This window comes from Struthio camelus, chromosome 20 (assembly GCF_040807025.1).
Source record: "Struthio camelus isolate bStrCam1 chromosome 20, bStrCam1.hap1, whole genome shotgun sequence".
Classification (NCBI taxonomy): Eukaryota; Metazoa; Chordata; class Aves; order Struthioniformes; family Struthionidae; genus Struthio; species Struthio camelus.
The window spans coordinates 10,514,367-10,539,588 of NC_090961.1; the positions used below are offsets into that span (position 1 = coordinate 10,514,367).

At 44.4% G+C, this 25,222-nt stretch overlaps 1 protein-coding gene across 3 annotated transcripts; it reads left to right on the plus strand.

Annotated features, from left to right (window-relative positions):
- Positions 1-1,289: 1,289 nt before the first annotated feature.
- Positions 1,290-23,900, plus strand: TNFSF8 (TNF superfamily member 8). 3 transcript variants are annotated; one of them, XM_009668170.2, is made up of 5 exons: positions 1,290-1,429; positions 1,617-1,778; positions 9,521-9,566; positions 17,229-17,300; positions 17,854-23,900. In XM_009668170.2, exons 2-5 carry the CDS (start codon positions 1,641-1,643, stop codon positions 18,249-18,251), a joined length of 654 nt encoding a protein of 217 aa, XP_009666465.1. In that variant the 5' UTR covers positions 1,290-1,429; positions 1,617-1,640; the 3' UTR covers positions 18,252-23,900. The 3 variants fall into 3 exon arrangements, with proteins under 3 accessions (XP_009666465.1, XP_068770858.1, XP_068770856.1); XM_068914755.1 differs by having other exon boundaries at positions 1,295-1,778; XM_068914757.1 differs by lacking the exon at positions 17,229-17,300 and having other exon boundaries at positions 1,291-1,778.
- The last annotated feature ends 1,322 nt before the right edge of the window (positions 23,901-25,222 follow it).

Genomic DNA, 25,222 nt, shown 5'->3' on the forward strand with positions numbered 1-25,222 from the left:
ATATCCACATCACCCAACCTGTCCGGCTTGAGTGACAGATTTGTTTAGATAGCTTTAACCAAGGGTGTTACACCATTGTCTCATCTTTAAGGAGAGGAGGATGCTTACCTTTTTCTCTGATTAAAATGGATTGCACCTGTTTCTATGGTGATAGAGGGATGCTTTGTCTCTGAATAGCATAATTTCGGAATTCTGTAGAAGCCTTTGTAGTGTGCTAGTGATTTTTGAATGATAACAACAACAATGGCAATATTATAATATGCCAGGACTCTGTAATGTCAGGATGTAAAGTAGAACTGTATTAAGCTGTCTCTGAATTGGGAGTCCCAAGAGCCCAAATCAGAGGATCCTTGAGAATTACTCTCAAGAAGTAAGTTTACCTGCTTTTCCTGTTCTGTTAGTCTTCCTAAGGCATCTCTTGTTGCTCAGTGCTGAAGGCAAAATATTGATTTAGCTGGACCATTGGTAGGACCCTGTTTGGCCATTCTTATGTCTTTGTATCATTGAACTCTGAACTGGTACAGCCAATGCTGCTAGTCAGTTTGATCATGTTCCATGAGTTAACTGCCTTGCACAGACATGGATCAAAAGAAGACGTGTCTCACTGCCAACATTTTCAAAAAAGTCAAAGTAACTTTAGATCTGGGCAAGCCAAAAAGCAGGGGGGTCACCTCACGTGAAAAATGCAGGGATTGCAATTACTGTTCATGCCACACTGGCATGGAAGAGAAATTTTTCCAACTACAGAAATCTCATTTCGGTTCTGTGGCAATCCCCCATGGCTCAGAGCTAGTCCTAGTCTAGAGTATCTGAGAGTCTCATGGGCAAAGTTGCAGCCAGGATTAATTCATCAACTGCAAATAACTCAAGGACACATCAGTGTATACTGACACCCAGAACTTTGTGGCCACCTCATCCTACCATCACCCTTTCAGCTATTTTGATGTGACTGCTTTCTTTCTATGGCTTTGCCTGGAACTTGCGTCCTGCATCTAAGATGCCTTCCTGACACATTTCTATGAAATGCTTCACTGAGAATCTCAACATCTCCACATCTTCGCAGGCAGGAGCAACAGTCAGCAAACTCAAAGCATAGGTCATATTTGAACCCGGACCTCTGGAGATCGCAGCACTAGGATACTACTAAGAATAAGAAGAGATTACTCTGTATAACAGGAAGGCAGTATTCAGGGGTGATTTACTGTACTGAACTGCAACTGCACTGAGTATAAAGTGAAACAAAATTTGCATAGCATTCTGTTTCACAGAAAGCCGGTGGCAGGGGAGGGGGGACTGATCTGGGTAACTATTCACCTTCTGACATCAGAAACCTCCGATGCAGCATACAAGACTGCCGTCGCGAAATCCCTGATCAAGAACATGAAGCTCCTTCCCCGCTTCACAGCTGCGTCCTGCTTCACGCCCCCAGGTCCCTTTTTCTTTGTACCACAAATGATGAAGTTTTTTTTCCAGATCACATGAGCCAGGATGAAGGGGGAAAATCCTGCCAGGAACAGAGATGGGCTGCGAATTGAATCTGATCAAGAGGAGATACAGAGCAGTACTCTGAGAGCTATATAAGAATGTGCTTGGCATAAGAGCAAACTCTCTTTCAGGTGAAGGACTCACATGAATCAGCCATGCATATCACTGAAGACACCGTTTCGAGGAGGCTTGGGGCCACTAACAAAACATGTTTGTATTTCATCATCGCTACCCTTGTTGCTTTACTCGTCTTTGCATTAGCCACCATCATGGTCTTAGTCTTTCAGAAGACGGTAAGCAATTTCTAACTTTACTCCTTGGCTTTCTCTTCTATTTTTTTTTAACTCTCACTTTCCAAAAATCATTTTGTGCCAGAAAATCAGTCACTGCCACTTGATATAAATGCACACACAGGAATTAGTGGTGAGAAGGACAAAACAAAGAGGGAGAGAAAAGAACTTTCAAGAAAAAGAAGTGATTTCTCTATGGGTAACTAATTTCTAGCATGCAATTTCGCCTCTATCAATGGAAGTGGAAAGCTCATAATCCAAGGTTCAAGCCACCCTCTGCCCAGCCTACTTAGGAGGAAAGATTTAGAGAGAGCACTCCCTCAATTTCTGCTGCCTCGTTATTTACCCTTTTCTGAAGGGTCTCCTGTGGCTGCTTTGGGGACTATCCACTGTGTGAGATGGCCTGGTCTGGTCTGGCAGGGCCTACAGTTGTTCCTCTGAGATGTTGCTAACTGCTTTGGTAGCAGACATAACACAGAGTATCTCTAGACGTGACACGGTGCGTGACACAGCCCGATACTTTGCAGGAAAGACTAAAACAAAAAACAAGGATGCAGACAACCTTTGTAGTAAACGCCTGAAAACCTTCAGCTTCCTTCAGTGAGGGACTCAGCTCGACGAGGAAAGAGATGGGGATGCCACTGAGTGGAGGGATGAGACTGCGGTGCTGTCTGTTAGGGTGCACCGTGATGTGGTGAGGCAGAGCCCTCTTGAACTCAGAGCAACGGATGGGGGAGAAGCAGCTCACTGTGCCTCTTTTTTTGTCAGCCCTGCTCCTGGGAGCGATTTTAACGCAAAAGGAGAGTTGTAGCAATGATAACTAAAGAATGTAAGTGACGCAAATTCTGACAAAAGACTCTTGCCTTTCCCTACAACTGTTTCTACCTTTTTAAAATAAAGAGGACCTCTCTGAAGTGGGGCTGGGATTGAAGGGGGAACCAGCAGTGTAGTTCCAGCCAGGGAGGAGGTAGTGCTTTCTTCTGGTGCAGGTAATTGTGAGCATAAAGGGTGCATTTCTAAAGTTTGCCACAAACTTCACTGGGGTAAAATGCCAGGTTAGAAGTTTTATAAGCTTAGCAGTCTTATCACAAAATCTAAGTGCTGAAGTAACCTCCACTGCTATTCATAGAACGAAAGCATCAGCTCTGGGCTGCTGAAGGAAATTGTCCATGGAAACCAATATATGATCTTTTAGCACAGTATTTTCTCTTACTAAATTGATCTTATGCACATTTGTGTGTCTGTGTACGCATATTATCCAAAAACTAAACCATTAAGGCTTGAGTGATTTTTTTTAAGTTATATCAGTGAGAAGTCGAGGAGTCATTTACCTGAAATCACTGTTCTTCCAAAAAAGAAGCAGTGTGGGAAGCAGTTTTGTTATTATTACACATAGGTATTTTCAAATGATAAGTAGTGGGACATTAAGGGAGATCTTTAAAATAACAGCCTGAGTAATTCTAGAATTGCCACAGCTATCCTATATAATGTGGCTTTCATTTGTACTTATTATGAAAGTAAGCATTAAATTAGCCCTCTGTCAGGATAAATGCAGTTACATCAGCTGCCGGAGGAATTATATTACTGAAAGAGTCAGGGTTTTCATTTAAAAGAGTGAAGACAATTATTGCAGCTGCTTTGGAAACTGAGCTTGGCTGAAGGAGAAAGTAGGAAGCTGAGGTGTGTGAGAAACACAAGGAAGTTGAGCAGCAATTTTACACTGCAAGGAGAATTTAGCAGCAAAAATGTGATTTGTGTTCTTGCTCTCAGTGAGCTAAAAGATCCTCAGTCCAGAAGCAGCATAGTTGTTCTCCATCCATGGTTGGTCTTGAATTTCCAGACCAGGGACTAAATGCTGATTCTGTGAGAGAGGTTCCTCAAGTAATCCCAGGGCTTGCTCCAAAAAAACCTTGGCTCATGATCACTCTGTCAGCACTAGGCTGGGCAGAAACTGCTTTGGTTATATAGCTGTGCTTTGGGCTGAACATCTTTTAATATTGACTTCAGCAGGTGCCAGGGTAGGGATTCTGGGAGTTGTCGTACTTCAATGCCTGTGGCTATTAGGTGTAGGGAGTAGAGCATCATCAAGTGGCTTAAAAATTTTCTTTGTAGCTTCTCAACAGAGGACCAACGTTTTGAGCGATCAGCCCCATGGGATGATCTGATTTTCTCTCTAGGATATTGTCAGCTGAAGTATGTGAGTGGTCCTTGACCACTGGTGTAATACTGGCAACTTCATGCTCGCCTTGTGCTGAGCTGAGATAGAAACTGTCATGTTCCTCTGGTCAGAGCAGTGCTAGAGGATCTCAGGCACAACATGGTCCTTGTGGCATTTCTTAGGTACCACCGCATGAAGTGGAAGCTTCTGGTGGTATACAGACCTCACAGTCACCTTGCCCCATTGCAGGTACATGGAAATTGGCTCCTCGATCGCCTTCATCCCTTTTGATGAATTTACACTTGTCTAATTCAGGCTGAAGGAAGATGCATTGAGACGGGAAAAATCAAACTATGTGAAAAGGAGGGCTTCTCACCATCCAGAATCTAGGCGCTCTGAGTAAGGTTATCCGACATGAAAAAACAAACCAAAACAAAAAAAGAACTAACTCTGTTTCTAATACATAATATTGAAATACAGTTGATGCAATTCATACATATACAAATACAAATACAAATAATACAAATTGATGAATACACGATATTCATCCCTTCCATGTTTTCCAGCACCCTAAGAAATTTCCGGAATACCATGTTTTCAAGAAGGGCAGCACCGCACATTTAAAATTTGGCCAAGGAATTGTCTTTTTTTTTTGGAATCACGTGCAGAGCTGTGATCAGTTTAATTCTTCAGCTTTCATCTGTAGAGACCCAAGGCATCGGGCCATTCACTTATATGGATCTTTCAGAAGTGATTTTCATTTTCTAGAGAATAAGAGTGGTTGCTGTATGGGGGGTTCTTTGCCTATATTTTCCTTCTTAATACTGTTTAAGAATCTCAAAACCTCTGCCCTTCTGCCTGCTACATTTCACTGCTGTGGAGATATATATATTTATATATATATGTAAATATATATAGGCGGGGGTGTGTGTGTGTGTGTAAATATACATGCATGTATATATATATATGTATATATAAATCCAGTGAAAGACTTTGGGACAGAAAGTGCAATATAAAGGCAGTTATTATGACACTGCAATCGTAGAGTATCTTATGATGTCCTGTTAGGCATGCTGTATTTGACACCTAAGTCACAAGATTTAGTACTATGGGCCCATTCTGCATGAATATCCAAAGCACATATGCTGGGACAGTCCATTACTGCTCTGGATTTTACAGAGTTTATGTTTTTAGTCACCAAACTGTGTGGGCTAATCTTTTCAGCACTGTAAAGGCACCAGAGTGGTGAATCCTAAGAGTCAGTAGAGTATTTATACTTGTTGAACTAATTGCCAAGGGTGCTGCAGTTAAGCACTTAAAACCCCCTTAACAGTGGGACTGCAGTGACTGGAAATCATTCCCATACTACCTAGCATGTTCCTGCACTGAATTTATGTATACTTAAAAAATTTTGTTAAGTCTGCCATAGCCTGCCACAATCAATGCTAATTGGCCCCCTCTGGTGGACAATCTTGATAGAAACAGAAAAGAACAGCTGAAAATTGCCACGGAAAGTTGCTTTTCCACTTGCTGAACTTGTGCAGAAAAACTATTGAGGCATTTTTAGGAGAAAAGTGCACTGTTCTGACTTTTGTCGTAAATAGTCTGTAACCTAAGAGCCATATACTGTCTAAGGGTGTCAGTTCAATAGGTTTTGTCAATACCGGAATAACTGAATTTAAGATGGGCCACGGCACTTGTTGCCACATCAGCAATGAGGACAGTGTTACAGTTCTGTAACACGCAGGATTCATGTCCAATTCTACCTTTGACTCCTGGTGACTCAGGGCCAGCTATCTAAACCACCACCGCCCTCCTTACCATCTCGGCCGTGAGATGGTTCAAGGCTCAGGGATGAACTAACGTTCCCCCCCGGAGGTCAGTAGCTGGGACCCACAGCAGCGGGAGAGACGGCTGCTGGGTCCAAAGTGAATGTCACCCCACGGGACCCATCTGGATGCTTCCCTTCATGTCCTGCCCCAAGAGAGCAGAAACATGGCGCATTGCTGAGGTGTTTTCAGCTGATGTCTTGATGATAGGTCGTTCAATTGCAAAACTTCTTTTAAGGGTAGTAGTCCAAAGAGCTTGTCCCTGGGACCTGTTCAGCAGAGCTGCTGTGTTGTGTGCACAGGGACACGCGCCTGGCTCTCAGAAGAAACCTGGCCCTAGCGAAGCTGGCCCAGCACCCTTTTCTGAGGATTGTGTTTTGGAGGTGTGTTTTTTCTTGGACTTTCTGGGGAGCAGATATGTGCTCCAGAGACCTCAGTTATTCTGTTCTGACGTGGATATTAGTATCCACCCCAACCCTCTGCCTGAAAACTGAGGGAGGAATCTCAAAAGTCTGGGTGCTTTTCCAGGGGTGACACTTTTGTCACAGCATCACCATAAAACCATGGTTTCAACTTACTGCCTCCTCACCTTGAAATGCTGATGTTTATCTGTGTCTTATTGCAATTACTGCACTCAAACCACTTGGGCCCTGTGATGAATGGCTCGTGCAACAGCATTCCCTTATAATGGCCAAATCCCGAATATGCCACTTGGGCATTGCAGGCTCCAGCTACAGTCAGACATGGATATATGAAGAAGTGGGATAGAATGATTGCTCAGATATCTCACAGATAGCCCAAAATATCAAGGCAAACTGCAATTCAATACAGTGGCTTAAGCCAAAGCACTGAAGATAGTGGAGAAACCCTTCTTTTGTCCATGAATTAAAGCCCTAATAGTAGGTAATAGTCCTGTTCAGGGAATATATCTTTTGGAGCTCATTTACCCATCGCTGCTCAGGAATTACCACGGCACATGCCTACATCAGCATAACAACACCCTGCAACACTCACCGTTTGCTGTTGCTTGACCGCTTAGTGTGTGTGCATGATTCCTCTGCAGTTGGGACCTGACTTCATAGGTTTTCTTCTAATTAAAAGAAGATTACAAGATACAAAAGAAGATAATAAGAAGGGTTTGACCATAGAACAGATGAGGGCCTAGTCTGATTTGGGAAATGCCTTGGAGAGAGGAGAAAGAAATTGCTTTCATTGGCTCCTGATTATCATTTTCTCTAATGACACAAACTCAAAATATTCTGTTTGCTGGGTAACGACGGACATCCTTCATCACCAGCCTCCAGAGTCACTGCGGACAGCATGAAATTCATTGCAAGGAATTTTTTACTGAGCTTGTACTGTAAAATTTAATGTCTTTGAGTTTCTAATCTGTACCCCTTTACATTTCACATTACAGCATTACATAGAATATTCCTGCTATTAGAAAAGAAAATAGCAATATCAGTAATATTTCAAACCAAGCTCTAAAGTTGAATTTGAATATCTACTCAGCTGTCACAAATTAAATTGCATTAGCATCTCGTGTTTTCACCCACTGAGAGACTTCCCAGGCGAGAACACGCTACAATAATACATTTTAATTTCGGTCCTGTTGCCCTGACTACAAAGCAAGCTGCGAGTCATCAGATTCTTTTCCTGCACGTTGTTTCCGAGGGAGGTCTGCAAGGTGAATGCCTAGCTCTGACGATAATGTCTCAATTGCTTTACCGAGCGCTCCTGTACAGGTAGCAGTGGGACTGTTATCTCATTTCATTTAGTGTAATGTGGCTGTGGATGCAGCATCTCCTTTCTCTCCTGAAAAAATGCTTTTAATCCTCTGCAGAGGGCAGAAATGCTCATACATTGCACTGAAATGTAATGCTTCTCTTTGTCCTGATTGCGTGATGGGAAGGACAGCCTCATGCAAGGGACACGAGGCTGGAGCAGAGAGGCCATGGCAGGTGGTCCTCGGGACCACAAAGACTTGAGGATGTTTTCAGTTCCACATTTGATGATAGATGTGCATGGGAGTTTGGGAGGATGGATGTTATGGGGGAGACCAAAAAGGCTAGAAATTCCTTGTCTTCCAAATTATAGCTCTAGATTCCCGTTTGGCTCCTAACGCAGATCACCTGGAGAAACACCTTGATTCTCCTCCAGCTGTAATATGGATAACTTCCTTCTCTTACATAGGTATGGGGAGAGAAAGTCAACAAACTAGGTATTAGAGATACCCAAATCATGCGCTACCTGCACAAGCTGTCTGCAAGACACAGCATTTTGCTATTAGAGCCAAAGGATAACATTGTTTTGCGGAGAGCAGAAGCAGGTCTGCACTTTAGCTGCGGCTGAAAAAATGGTCCCATTAGGTCAGTCTCTAAGTAAAACTACTTTTACATATTTAAGACCAGATCCCTAAGTACCACAGAGAGACACAAGATGACTTCTCTTACTGTCCAGCTATCTTTCTTCTCCCCACACTACACATTATCCTATTTATATCAATAAATAAAGTGCTTATCCCAGACTGCTGTCGTAAGACCCTCAATTTCTCCAGCCCACAAGCAATGAAGTTGTCTCACATCAAGTGCATGGTCTGCTTCCTTGTTCTCAGGATATTTAGACGTCCTGCCAAAGTTGGTACTAGCTTCCCCTCTATCTTGTTCTTGAATATGCTAAATTGGGCCTGGTGACATCAGACTGCACAATCAGCCCAGGAAATCGGTATCCAAATTAAAGGAGCTGGTTTAGGCTAGCCTAAAAGGGAGCAAAACCACTCCCTGATACTAAAATTACTGTGAGTCTGCCCTTGTGTGTGTGTGAAGGGACGTGACACAGAGTTTCAAGTGCTGAGAAACTCTCAGTTTCTTTCCTAGTCTCTTGGGAGAATTTGTTTGCTCCTCAAGGGCATTGCTGCAGGTCTGTGAGCTGTCAGTGATTTAACCTGCGTGGAAATAATACTCAAGCAAGCACACGCTTGAGGGTTTTACGTTTGGATGGTAGAGGTGTGATGAAATAGCAGCAACGTCGCAGACTAAGTGTACTATATTTAGACGCTCAGGGCATATTTCCTACTAATTGAGGACAATTTCCTCTGCCATCTTGACCCTTGGGTTTACTTCCCAGCAAGAAGCAGGCAGAGATGTGAGGCAGGACAGACATACGCTTCTCTGAGACCTGTCCTCGACGTTACTTCTTTTCTTTCTGGCCACCCACAGGCTTTCCAGAGACAGACGTTGTTCTCAAAGGCTGTCAGGTCTGTACGAGGCACCCCACTCTGTCCTACTCTTTCCAAGCTTCACAAGCCACAAAAGGAGGACTTTAGGGCTTTTGCTTCCAAAACGACCCCAACAAAAGCTGCGCGGATTTCTTACGGCACTGAGAGACTCGCTGGCCATGTCAGAAACATAGATTTCTAGATTAGGAAAAAATGGAACTTTTCAGGCCACGCAAACACCTACTTGCACCATTTTTATGCCATGAGCTGTGATGAGGGATGCGTGAGGAGGAAATCTGGGTGTGTGAAGATAGTTGTCTGGAGGCCTGTGCTCCCTAGCAAGCCCCCTCAGACCTGTGTGTCTCTATAGGAGCCATATGATCCACAGTGGCTGGCGCTGGCTCCTTGCGTATCAGTCTCTGTATTGCCCTCCTGGGATGTGATGGAAATTTTTAAGATCCTCTTTTAAACCTGGGCCCTGCTTAACTGCTGATATGCCCCACTCCAAGAATAACCATCTGTTCTTGTGCTTCTCTTTCAGGCAGCTGATCCTGCCACAGAGGGCGTTGCAAAACCTATCAGGACAGGTAAGACACCTAAAACACCTATTGTCGATAGGTGCAATTTGTCTGATCTGTAATGCAAATATTGCCCAAGATGACAGCTAAGTTAATTGTGCACATCTTAGCCTTTCACATAAAATTTCTTCTTGCTGAAAAGCCAAAGCGGTGGAAAAAAAAAAAAAAAAGAAGAAAAAAGCTTTCAAATTACTCGGTACCTCCGGAAACCAGCACATGGCTGAGGAAATAACAAGCATTTCTGAATTTACCCTGAGGTGTCTTTGCAACATAGCATTTTTGCCAGAGGATGTGAACATCAGTCTGACTATTGGGTCTTGGTTTAAAGGCTGGCTCCTGCACATGTGGGCGTAGCGTCCCTGTTTTTGCAAGCCCTAGGTGTAAAGGTGTTGGCACATGTCTCAGAGCAACTAACTCTTCCTTGGCTAGAGTAGTCACATGTTTCTTACTAGTTTGTGGGGAAAAAGGAGGAGAGGAGGTGTAGGCCTAGGAGAAACAAGTGGAAAACAACAGCAAGAGATGCAGAGCAAGAAATTAAAACAGGCAGATTATGGACACAGGGAGCCCAAAATAGGTGAAAACTTTCTAACAAGACTGTGTGCCAGGATGCTGCTTTTCCTTAGCGTAAATCAGGAACAGCCCTATTTATTTTGTTGCAATTGCTTCCCAGGTTATATGGCCCTTAGCACCGAGTATTTTGGCCTATTGCAAACAGGACTGTCTACTCAGCCCAGGTGGATAGGAGACGCTATGTCCTTGCATGCTACATGGGGGAAACTGAGGCACGGGATTCATCTAGAGGAGTTAGCAGAGTCAGGAATCAAAATTCAAGGTCTAGAGAGTCCTAGCTATATAACCAGCTTTTCTGCACCTCAGTATTTGCACAGAGTTATGGTAACACAGCCTCTGGCCAGTGTATCCTCTGCCTCAGAGAATTCATGCCCCAAAGGTCTTGAAGTGGTCCCTGCATGTCACAGTGGCCTTCCTCTGAACTTCACATTGGCCTAACCAACGCTTTTTTAAAACTCATTTAAACTGGAGGCATTTTCTTCTCCCTGGGCCAGGACATCCAAAGCACATACGGGTTTTTCTCCATCATCTGAAGTATCTCATTATGTCTTGCTAAGAGTTTCCGGTGCTTTATTTTGTACTTGAAGCTCCTCAGAAGTAAAGCAGGATCTTGATATACAAGGCAGAGGTGGATAAGGGCATTTGGGCAGTCGTGTCACCGTGGCCCTCCAGCACGACCCGCGGGGTGCCCAGAAGGGAGCCGTTACACGGGCTGTGGAAGCTCATCATTGAGTTGCCTCAGTTAATCCCTACCTAATGGTTTGCCTAGTGCCAGCCTCTTCAGCTGGGCTGTTTCTAACCTCCCATGGTCTTTGATGGCGACAGAAAGGCAAGCAGTGACTGCGAGAAGGTATGGCCCGAGAGAGACGCTCCAGAGCTGAGCCTCCGCTCTCATAAACCAACATAACCTCAGAGGAGTCACCAGAACTGTGCTGGTTTTTATGGTTGAGTTTTACCACTAGGTAGCAAGAAGTAGCAAAAGCTGTTGGAGTAGAGTATAGTGATTGACAGAGGAGGAGCCACAGAGACGTTATCAATCAGTTGGTACTATTTTAATGCAAAGCAGGAGCACTACTGGCTTTACCAGAGCGGGAAGGAGGAGTCTCACTAATTCAAAAGAAGTGGGTTGATTTTTTTTTTTTTTTTAAATCAGCCAGCTGGTGCCGACTGCTTTCTCTCCTCATCAATAACCGGCAGGTGTCAGGCAGGAGGAATTTGCTGTCTCGGCAAATTTACAAGATGTTGTTTCATTAGCTGCAAACCTTTTTGTCTTTAGGCAAATACAAATTACAGGCACCCTCTTATTCTGAATCCTGCTGGTAAATCTGAGATGATGCCATGAGTGAAAGATCGAGCAGGGAATGAGAGAGAAACCCTGCAAGGCAGGAAGGGTTTCTGAAAGCGGCTCGCGATGGGTGTAAGCACTTTATCAGCCTAGCCGTCATGGCCTATCAGGATCTATTATAGGGCTCTGGCAGGGTAATGGAGTGTTAAAGTGTGAGTGAATTACAATGGCCTTTTATTCTTCTGCTACAATGCATAAAGCGGGGCTAATTGATTAATTTATCCCACGGGTTAATTTATGGAGGCCCCATCGACAGGGAAGTTTGTGGCCCCGCACTAGGCATCGCTCACTGACTTCTAAGCAGGGAGAGGCAGTGACCCACCACGAGGTCCCGGCGGGCAGCACGGGACAGAAGCACGATGCGGTGCCGCCGGACGGCGCCGGTGGTGAGGCTCAGGCAGAGGCTGCTGGAGATTTAGATGTGCAGGGGTGTCTGCTACGCAGGCAGCCCGGACGTTGGTAGCATAATCTGGCTGTATGCTTCACCCTCTGGTTCACAGCAGCGAAGCTGTAAGAGTGGCCAAGGACGGAAAACTGAGCAACAGCAAGTTGCCAGTGCTCAGCCTCGCTCAAGCCCTGCATGTATCTTTGGACCGATGGGGAGACTAAAGGTATTGGCTAAACGGGTGTTACCTGCTTGTGCAAAACACCGTGGAGGTGCTAAGCAGGGGGTGCGGGAGTGTGCCAGTGAGAACACTTGGGTTCCCGCAGGTGGAGACTGCTCTGCAACGTAAATGGATGGTGGTCTAGACATTGCTACTTCCCCGAATCAATTCAGTAACGCTAGAACAGCCAACCAGAAAAAAAAAAAAAAAAAGAGCAGTATGATTGCATTTAGATTTCTGATGAGATTATATGCCATTACCAGCTAAATGCCGGTGGGCACTAAAGCAGATTTAGGGAAGGCGTACATTCCTGACTCAGCTGCCAGTCCTCCATGGATGGGTTTGCGGTAATCTGCACGCGGTGCCTGAGAGAGATGCTAATTAAACGTTGGTGTGAAAAACGACACCAGTGTCCTGAAAACCTCTTTGCCATACTCAGTGGAATGGCTGAACAACAGGGGAAATAATTAAATTTTCCAGGAAATAAATATTTGTGAAACGTTCTTTCAGTGGGCATATTTCTCTGTGGAAAGCCATCCACTTTTCACTGCCACTGAATCACATACTAGTAAATACTACGGAGGTATTATCGTTGCATTCACTTTATAGAGGGGAAACCAAGGCACAGAGAGATTTGTAATGACCTGCCAAGAATCAGTTCTCACCATGTCCTAGCTGTCCTCTCCAAGTCTTTTTTCCCTATAAATGTTGAATTCCTTCATTGCCAGCTTTTCCTGTCATTATTTGAATCATAAAGACACAGTAGCAAAATCTGTTCTCATGTACAAAAGGAAAATCCTAGAGATACACATGCACGTGCACACCATATATATTTTTGTCTGGCAGTAAGACTGATGAACAGACAAGCAAAGAAAAATAAGCATCCCGTTCACAGTTTCAAAAGGAAATGGGTTCCTGGAGAAAAATCTGACCCTGAGAATTTAAGATAATACAGACGACTCACATCCTTGCTACACTAAGGTAAATCAGACTGCAGCTAATGAAGCAAAGAGCGTCTTTCCAGATTTGCGGTGGTATAACTGAGTGCAGTTTGGCCTCCTGCAACTAAATCTGGTCTCTTGCAGCCCGGAGGGTATCAGTCAGTAATCCTCCTCCGAAATGGACATCTCACATTCAGACCACAGAGATTTTTATTCTCTCTGCTGCAGTGCCTGCATGTGTTCATATGTACGTATGTGAAACTCTGTCTACTTTTAGGGAAGTCAGGGCAGATGAGCTGTGTTCCTCACTTTAAAAGATCTGGTAAGCCTAGGTTTGCAAATGCTAGGGAGAGCGCGCAGGCATCTTCCCAGGTAAGCATCCGGAGGAGACTGCAGCTAAACGATGTCAAGTTAGTCACAGCAGGTGGCTGGTTTCTTATTTAGTTAATAATAAGGCGATTGGTATTGCCAAATGATGGCTCCTCTGTCTCTTCAATACTTAAAACACAAGTTATCGGGCTGTGTAGTCAAATAGCTGATGAAATTACGTGGCCTGTGTTATACTGGGGAGCAGGCTAGAGCGCTGGTGAGAAACGTCACTCGGGGACACTTAGCCTGGCTTTACTTTACTGGGCCGGTTCCCTCCGACCTGTCTACCCCGGCTGGCTGGCAGCTGCTCGCAGGACGTTTAACTGGAAGAGGTTGAGTCGAAGATAGTTAGGGGAACTTCAGATAGGCAGTGCAGTGAAATAAGAGGAAGTTAGTCCTGCTAACTCCAGTGTACTGCTAGAGACAAAATCACCTTGCCTAATTTTAAATGCACTTAAATTAGAGTAGGGGGAGGGGTTGAAAGCTGTGTATGGCCGGCCTTTGCCTCTTAGGATGTTTTTCTTATTTAATTTATCCTTAAGACGAGTTCAAGTATTTGAACTGCTGTCCTGCCTGTGCACACTCAAATCTCCAGCCAGCCCTAACGCTGCAGGTGCTGCAGAGGGATTGCACTGCCAGAGGTGACTGCTACTCGGATGGGACTCAGATGCCCTGCGCGAGGGGCTATGCCCATCTCGGTAGCAAAGCTTTGCCCTGCCAAGCTACTTGGTTTCAACACCCTTTATCCTGCGGCTACGCCCATCTCACAGATGGGGGAAACTGAGGCAGCCAGGAGGCAGGAGAGCTCCCCGGGCTGAGCCACTGCTCCGCGGGCACCGCCGGGCGCTGCCTCGGGGCGGCTGGCTCACGCCGCGCCAGCTCCCGCGCCCGGCAGACGCAGCCTCACCGGCCGCTGCTGCCTTTCCGTGAGAGGCGCTCGGCCCTTTGCAGCCAGCCTTATGCTTTTAAGCTGCTATAATCCTATTGGCTTCCGCGGGATTACTTCTGGTTTACGTGCTATTAGCGCAAAGCCAATTAGGTGATGTGACTGAAGGTATCCACTGATCAGCGCTGAAACTCTAGTAATTTCGGTGACGTTTCAGATAAAAGAATTAACTTGAGAAATAAACCTGGAAAATGGTTGTAAGCTGCCTCAGCAGAGCGAGGACAGGAAATGTCTCTATACAACAATTTTTTTTCCATACCATGTCTTCTCAGAAACACAGCTGATGTCACCAAATAAATGGCTCGCACATACACACACATATAAAACTTGCTGACGTCAATGAATGTAAGTACACATCTGCAAACGTTAAACACAGTCCGATCAGCAAGGAGTCGATTTGGAGAGATGCCACGCGAGTCTCCTGCGACAGCTCGGGACGGGTACGGCTCCTGGAAGCGGCAGCCTGCTTGTGTGCAGGCGCAGCGCTGTGCTGGGTTAGCAAAAGTTACAGGGCTGCAGCTTCCAGCGTCTGCTTGAGCAGCAGGGGATTTTCTGCCTTACAGGGTAAAACCCCCTTAAATGCCACTGAGTTTCTATAAAAATAGTCTCCCTCCCTGCAGGACATCTGCAAGGTGAGCGGGCTCAGGGCTGCTGAATACCCCTTACCAGAGACTGCTGCTGCCTTTCTAACAGCGTTGGTCTGAAGTAAGGGCCAGAAGGGTTTTCTTTTTTTTTTTTTTTCCCCTATCCTATTCCACATCCCCCTGTTTGTGTAGCGTCTGCACACTCACTAGAAACTACATTGACATGACTAACAGCAGGAAAGTAAGTTTTGCTCTTTCTCTGGGGATTTCCAGCACAGCCAAGGGAGTTCAGTACACAACCCACTCATTTTTAGAGCATAGGGAGCACCTGCTTCCCTCCAGAGAGTTTCGGTTAATGCAATTAGAAGAAGATTGCAGTTCTTTCAAGATATTCACAGCCTGCTTCTCCAGTGGTACAAGTGTGAAGATGGCAATGTTATGAAACGCCAGTCAGTGCAACTTGTACATGTGACCAGCTTCTCCCTGACTTATCTACCCTCCTGACCAGGAATCTCTCAAAAATCAGGCCAAGCAGACGCCATAGAGGTCTGGAGATTTGAATTTCCTTTCTTGTACCCTTAGTTTCAGGAATTTTATGAAAACTTAGATCCTTAGCTCACTGTGTGTTTAGTAGACCCTTTCTATATTGTTCATGTTCATATATCACCTGTTATTGCAGTTATTTCGTGGAGTTATTGCAAATTTACTTTTTATGTTATAACTGGGAGCAGAGTTCAGTTCCGTGTATTATCCATCCTTCTGAGAACCTTGTAGTGTAGGTGACTATCATACCAATTTTATGAACTGACTCATAGGAAAGCTTGGGTGATGTGCAAAACCTGGGATAGGGGGAGGTAGTTTTGCGTGGCTCTACTGAAACTCATTCATGCGTTATTCTTTGTATTCAGCTGTAGAATAAAAGATAGGACTTTCCCAATGTCCTATCTGTGCTGCTTAGGCACATCCACATCTGCGGCAGGGCCAGGAGATATAAAGAAGAAGAGGTCAATGCAATGGGAAATAATAATTCATCTGCCTGGGTGCAGCCACCCAGGACACATAAGGATATACGCTATTTTCCTGAGAGTGAATCTAGATGATGCATTCATATGTGGTCATACAGCCCAGAAACTGCAGGGCTGTGCAATCTGTTCTCTACATAGTCACAGAACACAGCAGGAATAATCGGTGTCAGCCACTGCAAGTCTCCCTCGCTAAAAAAGGATAAGGAAAGGCTTACACAAAGCAGACGAGAAAATGAAATGTATCTGGTGAGGATGTGATGCACAAGGGTAAGCAGTGGGGTGTAAGGCCAAGGGTGCGGGACGTGGCGATGCAAGGCTGAGAGTGCAGGGCCAGGGATGCAGGACCAGGGGTGCAGGCACAGCCACCCCAAAGTACCCACCTGTGACCCCGTTAAAGGGACCTATCCCCTGCTCTGCCCTCCTTGCTGCCCTCCCTTGGCCTGTGCTGTGGGGTTTGGGGGTCTTCCCGTGACTCCCGCCAGCCCAGCGTCCTTCCTGCGCAGAGTTAAGGTGGTGGCTGGGTGCGTGAGAGTTCCTCTCTGATGGTGATTTTGTAGGAAGACCCCGGTACAAGCAAAGCTGTGTTGTCTGCTCTAGCCAGCAGCTCTCACCTCTGAACAGTCAACAGCTTCACGTGCAGCCTTGCAGACATCCACATTTTGCCTCTAAGAGAACAGAGTAACATTTCAAAAGCTCCAAAAAAGTCATTCGCAGAGCCATGTTCCCGCTACAGGTGCAAAGCTGTCCGTCTATAACTGTACCATGCAAATAGTTCAGCCCTTTAGGATGGTTAAATAGGCTTATCCCCACATAATTTCTGAGAAGTAAATAACAACTGCAGTTTTTTGAAGTGATAACTATATGCTGCCAGGGCCTTGGATTGCTAGAAGTTTACCAGTAGAGTTAACACTGCTACAAAATCCACGTGTGGATCGGATTCACTGCTGAGCACACAGTGAAAAACAGCACTGGGACACTCTGCTCTAGCTGCTGACCCGTTGGAGCAGGTGCAGTGCTCAAACTGCGTGTGCAGTTTGTCCATAGCCCCACATTATTAAATAAGGGAGGTCTTGAAGAATGCATACAATTCCATCTATTTAAGGAAATCCAGGAATGAAGGAGCAAGCACTCACGTGCCTCGCTTCCAGAGGTGATGGGGCATCTGGGGACAGCTGAAGGCTGCCCTGGACAGTATGAGGTGGGGATCACTGACACTGGGGAGCTGACAGCATCTCCCACAACCCAAACAGCTCTCGAGTGGTTATTTAATCTGTTGTTTCCTTCAGGGAACACCTCCGAAGACTATTTAAGAATCCTACAGAATGTCCCGATCAAGACAGCCGTCGCGTACATGAGAGGTCAGTGGGGAGCCCAGCTGAGGGCAAGCTTTGGTAAATGCGCGTTTCAGAGCTGGCTGGAGAGCAGGCTATTTGTATTATTCAAAATGAATTCAGTGGTAAATAGCTTTTTGATGAAGCGGGCATTTTATAGGAAAAAATTCCTTAATTTTCTTGACAACGTGGGGTTTCAGTAAATCCCCTATCTGATCACATAGACACGTTTTTTAGCTTGATAAGAAAATGTAAAGAAGGAAATACGTTCTCCCCCACCCCCAACACCCACGAGTGTATATCCCCATTATTTCCCTTGAGTATTGCAGAAAGCCATTTTCACTGCATCTCTTTGTCTGGAGTTTCCCAAAGGGCCGCAGAGTCCTTGGGACTTAACACCCCACTTTTAAGTGTGAACCTCTCAGCTGGCATTAGGGCCCTCTCTTGGAGTTTCTGGCAGGAAAGCCACAGAACAGGTATCCCCATTTACCAAGAGATACTATTTCAGTCCAAAAAAACCTGAATTTAGGTCACTAGAGTTTAGTGGCTCATTTTAAAATGTGTTTGCTTTTTTTCCTAGTGTCACGTCCAGTAAACAGTTCAAAACTCAGCTTGGTCGAGAAGGGTATTTGTGAAGACATCCAGTGCAAGAATGAAGAGCTGGTGATAGAGAAACAAGGTCTCTACTTGATCTACTGCCACTTGAATTTTTACTTTGCCAACTGCTCAAACAAGCCCACAGACCTGAAGATAGAGCTCCTTGTGAATGACAAAATCAACAGGCAAACGTTATCCACATGGTGCGCATCAGACACGTGCCGAGAAAAGACTTTTAAGACCTTGTTCCAGCTCCATTTGACACACCTAAACAAGAAGGATCGGATATCAGTAAGACTTAATCAGCCTAAATTCTTGAATGTAGTTTTCCTTCCCAATGAAAATGTTCTCGGGGTCTTGAGGTACAGTGACAAAATGTGAGTGGCTCTCTGCCTTCCCGCGGCTGCCCAGACTATCTTTCTCTGAACAACAGTAGCCTGCTTTTACTAGGCAAAACCTTGTTTTAAATTTCCTATCTTACTCCATCGCTAGGGTAAACAAGGAACTTTGTGGCAGTGTCCCATAATGAAACCTAAAGCACTGTAAGACCCACATCTGGCAGACATAGGATCACTCTGTTTTGGCTCAGAGTAGGTCTGCTGTGATGTTGGGGCTATCCGGCATATAACCCATAGCCATGCCAATGGTTCCTCAAAACAACGCTCTGCAAACACAGACCAACACCCAATCAGATTTTGGGACGAATAGGCATTATTGAGAATTTTCGGCTAATGGACGGCCGGCAAGGTGCTTGTGCTCAGGAGATGGGGGAATCTCTTTACCTGAATTATATCCAATAGTATTTTGAGCTAGTCTTTCCAAAAGCTAATGGTCAAAGCTCATAATTAATGCTTTCTTTACAACTGGGGCATGCAACTGCAAATCTTGAGCAGCTTTATGGGTAGATTGTACAAAAGCAAAGATGAGGAAATCGTTGAGTCACAGGCTGGTAGCTAATGCTCTGGGGCAGGATGTAGGAGATTTGGGACTTGCAAAATATTTCTGTGCTGCATTCTGCTAGGGACTTTGTGGGATTTAGTTCCAAATGTCTCATTTTTTACTATTCATCCGTCTTTTCTATTTAAACATTAAGCTCTTCGGGGGCAGTGTGTATAGGCACAGTGCTTAGCCTCTGTTCTCATCTGGTGCTTCTAGAGCCTTCCATAACAAATAGTAAGATAATAATCTAGATGTGCTGCCAAAGACATTCATTATGATACATTTCCCTTGAATCTTGTCCAACCTATCTGGCAGTAAACTGAATGACACTGTAGCACCGAGGTGTGCAAACACACCTCTAACAACACAACTTCCTGAAAATCCAAGACTGAGATCTGAGGCTCCAACTTTCCCAAAGAGGACTTCAAAGCTCAACCAAGAGATGTGGTACCTCAACCAAGAGATGTGGTACTTGGACAGTCCAGAGGATAGTTTTATTTGAGCTTCTTTAAGTCACCAAGAAGTTTAGAAACGGAAGGATAAACCAGTGATCTTAGGCCCTCTTAATCTATGCATTTCAGTAACACAAAGATATTTACTTGAAATATAATTTTTATGGCAAGGGAGGGCAGGGACCCAAAAATTTCTTTTCCCTTTGTCACAGATTCTACTAAGGTTTGCTTTGTTGGCATCTGTTTTTTCCCCGTGCGCACCTGTGCCTTCTTTCCTTCACATTATTAGAGCTGCATGAACTGTTCCCATCAAACCATTTAGTCACGGAGTTAGTGACAAAATCTGTTTCTGGCTTCAGTACCCTTTAACTGTTTTATTATTCAGGCTTATCTGATGAACGGTTTGTGTGAACATACTCAGGATACTCCTGATGATAGTAGTAATTTGCTACTTGTGTTACTTGACTCATGGCACATAAGGTGAGGTTTCTTCTCCTTGATCGGGTGACTTCAAAACACACAAGAAACTTTTAAAGGGCCATGAAGCACGAATCTGCTTTATTGCTAGGCCATAGCTGCAGATATCAGCATATATCTATTATACCCATTTATAGCAACTAAAAAAACTTTCTGGTTTGATAAACATTGATACAAAAAACGATTTTCCTTTCACTAATAATGGTTGAAAAAAAAAAGAAAAAAGAAAACTATATCCATGCTTTCTTCCTTTCCTTCTCCCCTTACAGAAAAGAAATCATATTTTGTAAGAATTACCTTGCCCTGATTAGGACCTTCTAACCTCCATGGAGAACACCTCATCCCTCTGATCCTCTAAATATCTCGTGTCTCTGAATAGCATTTTAAACCACCATCTGCCTACACCTTGATACACGCAACCAGTGCTCAGAGAAGTTTACGCAAGTCTTCCAGATAGGGATCATGGCAACTGAGTATAGGAAAGGCAGCTAATGAATTAAAATATACATTTTTATCCCCCCCCCCCACCTTCCCCTAAGACTTTGAATTGAAGGAGAAAGACTATTCCTAAAAAAATAAAATAAAATAAAATAAAAACTCTCTCTGCATAAGATGATTTTTTCTATTATTTTGCCAGATGGAGAAAATCGTGACAAAGCAGCGCTAAGCTTCTCAGCCCCACGCTTTGTAATACCACAGGATAAAGCAATCTGGCTGCTACTCCATTGCCTCTGAGAAATAAGAATAAATTAAAGCCATAAAGACAGCCCATTAATAGTGTGCAAGTTTTCCATCAGTTATAAGAATGTTAAATAGCTTTCATTAAAACAGAGTCCTGAGCCAAGCAATCCTTCTTTTCTGACAAACTCCAAGTCACTTCACTCTGTCATCATTTTTCTTACTTTCTAGACCTTTCAAAGCAGTTTCTTTATTCTTGACAACAATCCTATACTAAAAAAGCCCGTACTGAGTCTTTGCACAACACCATGTCTTCGGCAAGGTCAACAGCAAGGCACTTTGCTGGGGACAGCTCACCGTTTTCAGCGACTGGCTTTTCAGCAGAAGGTCCCTGCTGGAAACTGGCTTTACCTTAGCAACTGCAGTCCCAGGGGGCAGGAGACCCTGCTCCGGTTCCCTACCCCAGAGCTCAGTCCTGGAGAAACGTGGACTACTGAAAGTACTGAAGTCACGGAGGATTTTTGAAAATTCCTTCTCTTGTCCTCAGATGTGGCAAACGTGGCTTTTTGTGCGTATGCTCTATTGCTAACTTGACCAGAAACGGGAAGCAGCAGAAATCTCACAAGGAAGTCTGCTATGTTGAGGTTTCTTAGCCTTTCTCAGAGACTGAAAAAGTTGCATTCTTGAACTGCTTGCTTTTTAGCTAAGCAGCAACTTAGCTAAAGGTGTTAATATATGCCATTATTCATAATCCTGGTTGATATAAAAACGTGTAGCATTGGCCTAATTCTGGCTATTGTTAACCAGTCTAGGAAATTTAATTGAGACTTAAATAGAAATCAAATCAATGGAAATACACTTCCATCCAAGCTCACCCGGGGGCAGCAAACCAAGTCAGATGAAATCTAATATCACAGCTTATAGAGCTGGATCTGAACTTCCCCAGAGCTGGGGAGACTTTGAGTTCGGGACTGCAATTACACATCATGAGGCTTGATAGCACCAGCAGTGTAATTGGCCTGAACCCAAACTCCTCAAAATTCAGGTCTGAAAACTGGGTCGTCACTACACAAGCGCTTACTGTGCGAGTTTTGAATTCACTTCTGTTCTGTTTCTCTTTTATTTTATTTTCTTCCTTCCCAGAGGGAGGATATATTGTAGTTACTTGGAGTGAAATTCTTCACTATGCCATGGTGCAGACAAGGGGCTACATGCTACCTAAAAATGTGCAGCAGTCCTCTTTTAAAGATCCCACTTGGATCAACAGCACATAGACTTTGTTCTGATTTTCCGCAAAATAACTCACTGTCTCTGTGAGTCCTCTTACTCTGCAGTCCTCTTACTCATGTAAATTCCTTCAGACGGCAAACAGCATTCTGCAAAAGCTTGGGCCATTGACTTATGCTCTTAAATTAACATTGTTTTCCTTCCTAATGCTATTAGATACAAAGATTACCAGCAGCTCTATTTATTTCTAATGAGCTCTATCTTGCAGTTTAAGGAAGAAAGAGACTAATCAACTCAAATAAGCAAACAAAAAGCCTGAATAAATAGCAGACCTTGGTTTTCTGGGACCTCCAAATGGGCCTGGCTGACAGGTGCCTTTCCAAAGCAGAAGTAACATAACCTGTATTCAGTGTGAAGAGCAAGGGAAAACCTCAAAGCAAAGGCAGCTTCTCTAGGAGGAGCAACTGTAAAAACGCAACTTCTGACGAGCAACACTTGTGACAGCAGGAGCTGCACTCGGTGACCTCAAAATCCCTTCTAGCTTCTGGTTTTTATGATTAAAGAAGGTTTAATTGTGAGAAAATATGATGGACTGTGAGGATGCAGAGTCTTGGCAAAACGTTTTGGAAGAGCCCGTTCTGCAGCAGTGCCCACAGCCCTGGAGGTGCTCAGCTTACATGACTTAAATTTCCAGTTTCTGTTTTCAAGACTAATCACAGGAGCTTGAGGACTTGGAGTGGAAGGGGGTAGGGGCGAGAAAGTGCAGCACTTTCTGAAACTCAGACCCTTTCACAGCACAGGAAGGACTGAGCTCTCAGAAGCACAGGTTCTGGCGTGAAGTACTTGTGCTGGGCCGGAGCCTTCACAAACTTCCCACCCATCGCGACTTCCATCCGCAAAGGGCTCTCTGCAGGCAGCAACCTCCTCCTCTGCTGTAAGACAAGGACGCCATGTATCATGAGTAAATTCACTGGTTTTTGTTATGAAATGCCGTATTCTGCAGTGCTGGTACACTATTTCCCTTCAGCCACGTTCACAGCATCTAAATTCAGGTTCCCCATTTCCTATATAGTCAGTGGTGAAGCAGGAACCTCCAGGAGGTGAGTCAGAGCACCCAAATTAACTGCCTGAATTAGATGCTGTGAACTGGTATTCTCACTGGGTGAGTCTTTAACTCAGTCACGTTACCACTAGGTGCAGGATCAGCATTTTCACTGGGGTCCCAGCAAGCTTAGACACCCCAGGCCCTCATTTTCAGCAGATCCATTTGCCACAAGATAACTAAAAAAGGATTTAATCTGTGGCTTGATAACTTATGGACATCTTCTGCAGCTTCCTACAGAAAGGTGCCTGTGCCTTGAGGCTGTGTGTGATCCACGGAGAGCCCATGGCTCTCCAGTGTAGTATCTCTATAAGGCAAAATGCAAGTGCCAACTGCCTTATCATGTTGGACCTCTTCTCACTTGGATGTGCCCACAACCAGTAGAGGGAAAGGAATATTTTGGAATTATCCAGCAATTTAGTACTTAGGTTTTGAAGGGAGTGTGTGTGCATCTAAAACTGTTTAATAAATATTTGACAATTTTTTCTTCCCTTCAGTTTATATATTTTTAATTTCTTTGTGTTTCTGTTATTCTGCTTCTTTCCCTCTTTGCTTCTACTTTTCTTTTTCCTCATAAAAATAGATGGAAAAATCAAATAAGGTAGAAAGAAAAGGAGGGGAAAAAGGAAAGAAACCAAAGAAACCTGAAGAATTGGAAAAAAATTTTCAACAGTTAAACGAGCTCTACTGAAGCTCTAACTCCATGGGTGTTAGTGAACATTGGCCTATAGAATAATCTGAAAATAGATATTTCTAAAGCTTACGCTCAAGAGAGAAAGTAAGTTTAATGCTTAAAAATGAAAATATGTAATTTTTTAAAACATCAAAACTTTATATGAATGTAATTCTAGGGGCTTTAGTTGAGTTCCTCAAGCTTGACAGTGGCAGAAGAACAGAACTTTTGCCTTTGGCAAGCAGAATTGTATGCGGTATATCAGAGCCTTTATATTTAAAGGGTATTTTCTTCATGCAGAAACCTGACTGCATTGTGAAACAGTGCATCCAGGGCTTTAGCAATGGATATAGATATAAAATGTCAAAGTAATTATATCATGTAAACTGCAATAGTTATTTTGTTAATTATTCCAATTTAAATATTGCAGAGGTGGTTTTTTTTCATTTTTGTTTTCCTGAATAAACATGTCTGATTCACAACACACGGATAAGCTTGTCTTTAATCATCTTTAGACATATCACGGAGCATATCTCCAGATACGGATGCGTCCAGATCTGATCCTCCAACCTAGCCAAATTCAGACTTGCTCATCGAAGCAGATCAGCCTGATGCTGGACCAGAGCAACCCACCGCCTCCCACCAAGATCATCAGGTCAGGCAGAGGGTTGCATTGAACATCCGCCCTGCGCCAGAGCCCGCCCATGTCCACATGGGATGGAGAACGGCCGGAGCGCTGTCCCCATCCAGCCTTGTTACAGCTGCAGTGCTGCGTTACCTGGGCTGGTTAGGGGCATGAGAAAAGCTGCATTTGCTAGTAGACATTGTGGGCTTGCATGCCTGAAATCCTTTTTCTGTGTATGTCAGCTGGCCTAATAAAAGGTGGTGCTCATTCACAGCACTGCTGTTAATAAGACATGCAGAGACTGGACCACGTGGCCATGGGCTCAATTCCTGAGTCAAAAATCTGACCCGCCTGGATAAGTATAACATCCAGGCACCCGTCTAGTTGTCCTTTAACTGATTATGGCTCTTGCGGTCAGAGAAGAGCTAAAAATTTTTGGCAGGTTTAAATGCGACGTGAGTTGAATAACTCCCGAGCGTGAGTGCAGGGTGTTTGGCGGGAGCTCTTGTGCACGCGTCCGCGCTGCAGCGGCGGGAGGCGCTTGGGCAGCAAGTACTGGAGCAAGACGCTGGGCTGCCTCTGGGCTCATCTGGGTCAACGGAATCTGAATAGCAGTGACGAAAAGTAACACAGCGCTCGGGGTGTCACACCGGCGGTGAGGAGAGGAGGCTTTAGCCCTAACAACACGGCAGAGGCTATGATCCTGCAACGCCTTTCACAGATTACAGAAAAGCTTGCAGAAAGTTGGCATGGTCTTTGAATGCTTTGCATTTTGTTCTTCTCCAACGTCAGCAAAACATCTGTATGAAAGTTTAGTGCTCTGAGCATTTTAGTTAAACGCTAATTAAAATTTGGAATTCAATCCTGAAAAGCATTCAGTACTTTTGCCCTGACTCAGAGGAACACTTCAGCATGCACTTCACATTAAGCAGGTGTTTAATTGCAGCCAAGAGACCCTAAAAACATGAGACCACTTAAATACTTCAGTGTTTTTAAGCAGGGATAGACACAGAGAGAGCGTTCTGGTACTCTCGTATGACAAGCCTAAGCAGCCGTGACATCAGACGAAGAGTTCAGTAGTGCACATCTGTCCAGTCTCAATATTTTTAGAGAGTCACTCAAGCTTTTCCTTAGACGTTGATTCTTCATTACCATATAGACTAATTTTTTTAAAGCCCC

Bases quoted from the DNA above. Each gene is read 5' to 3' on its own strand.
- TNFSF8 (XM_009668170.2), top strand. From the start codon at position 1,641: ATGCATATCACTGAAGACACCGTTTCGAGGAGGCTTGGGGCCACTAAC. The intron at 9,567-17,228 runs GTAAGACACCTA...TGTTTCCTTCAG, and splicing joins TGCAAAACCTATCAGGACAG to GGAACACCTCCGAAGACTAT. The intron at 17,301-17,853 runs GTCAGTGGGGAG...TTTTTTTCCTAG, and splicing joins AGCCGTCGCGTACATGAGAG to TGTCACGTCCAGTAAACAGT.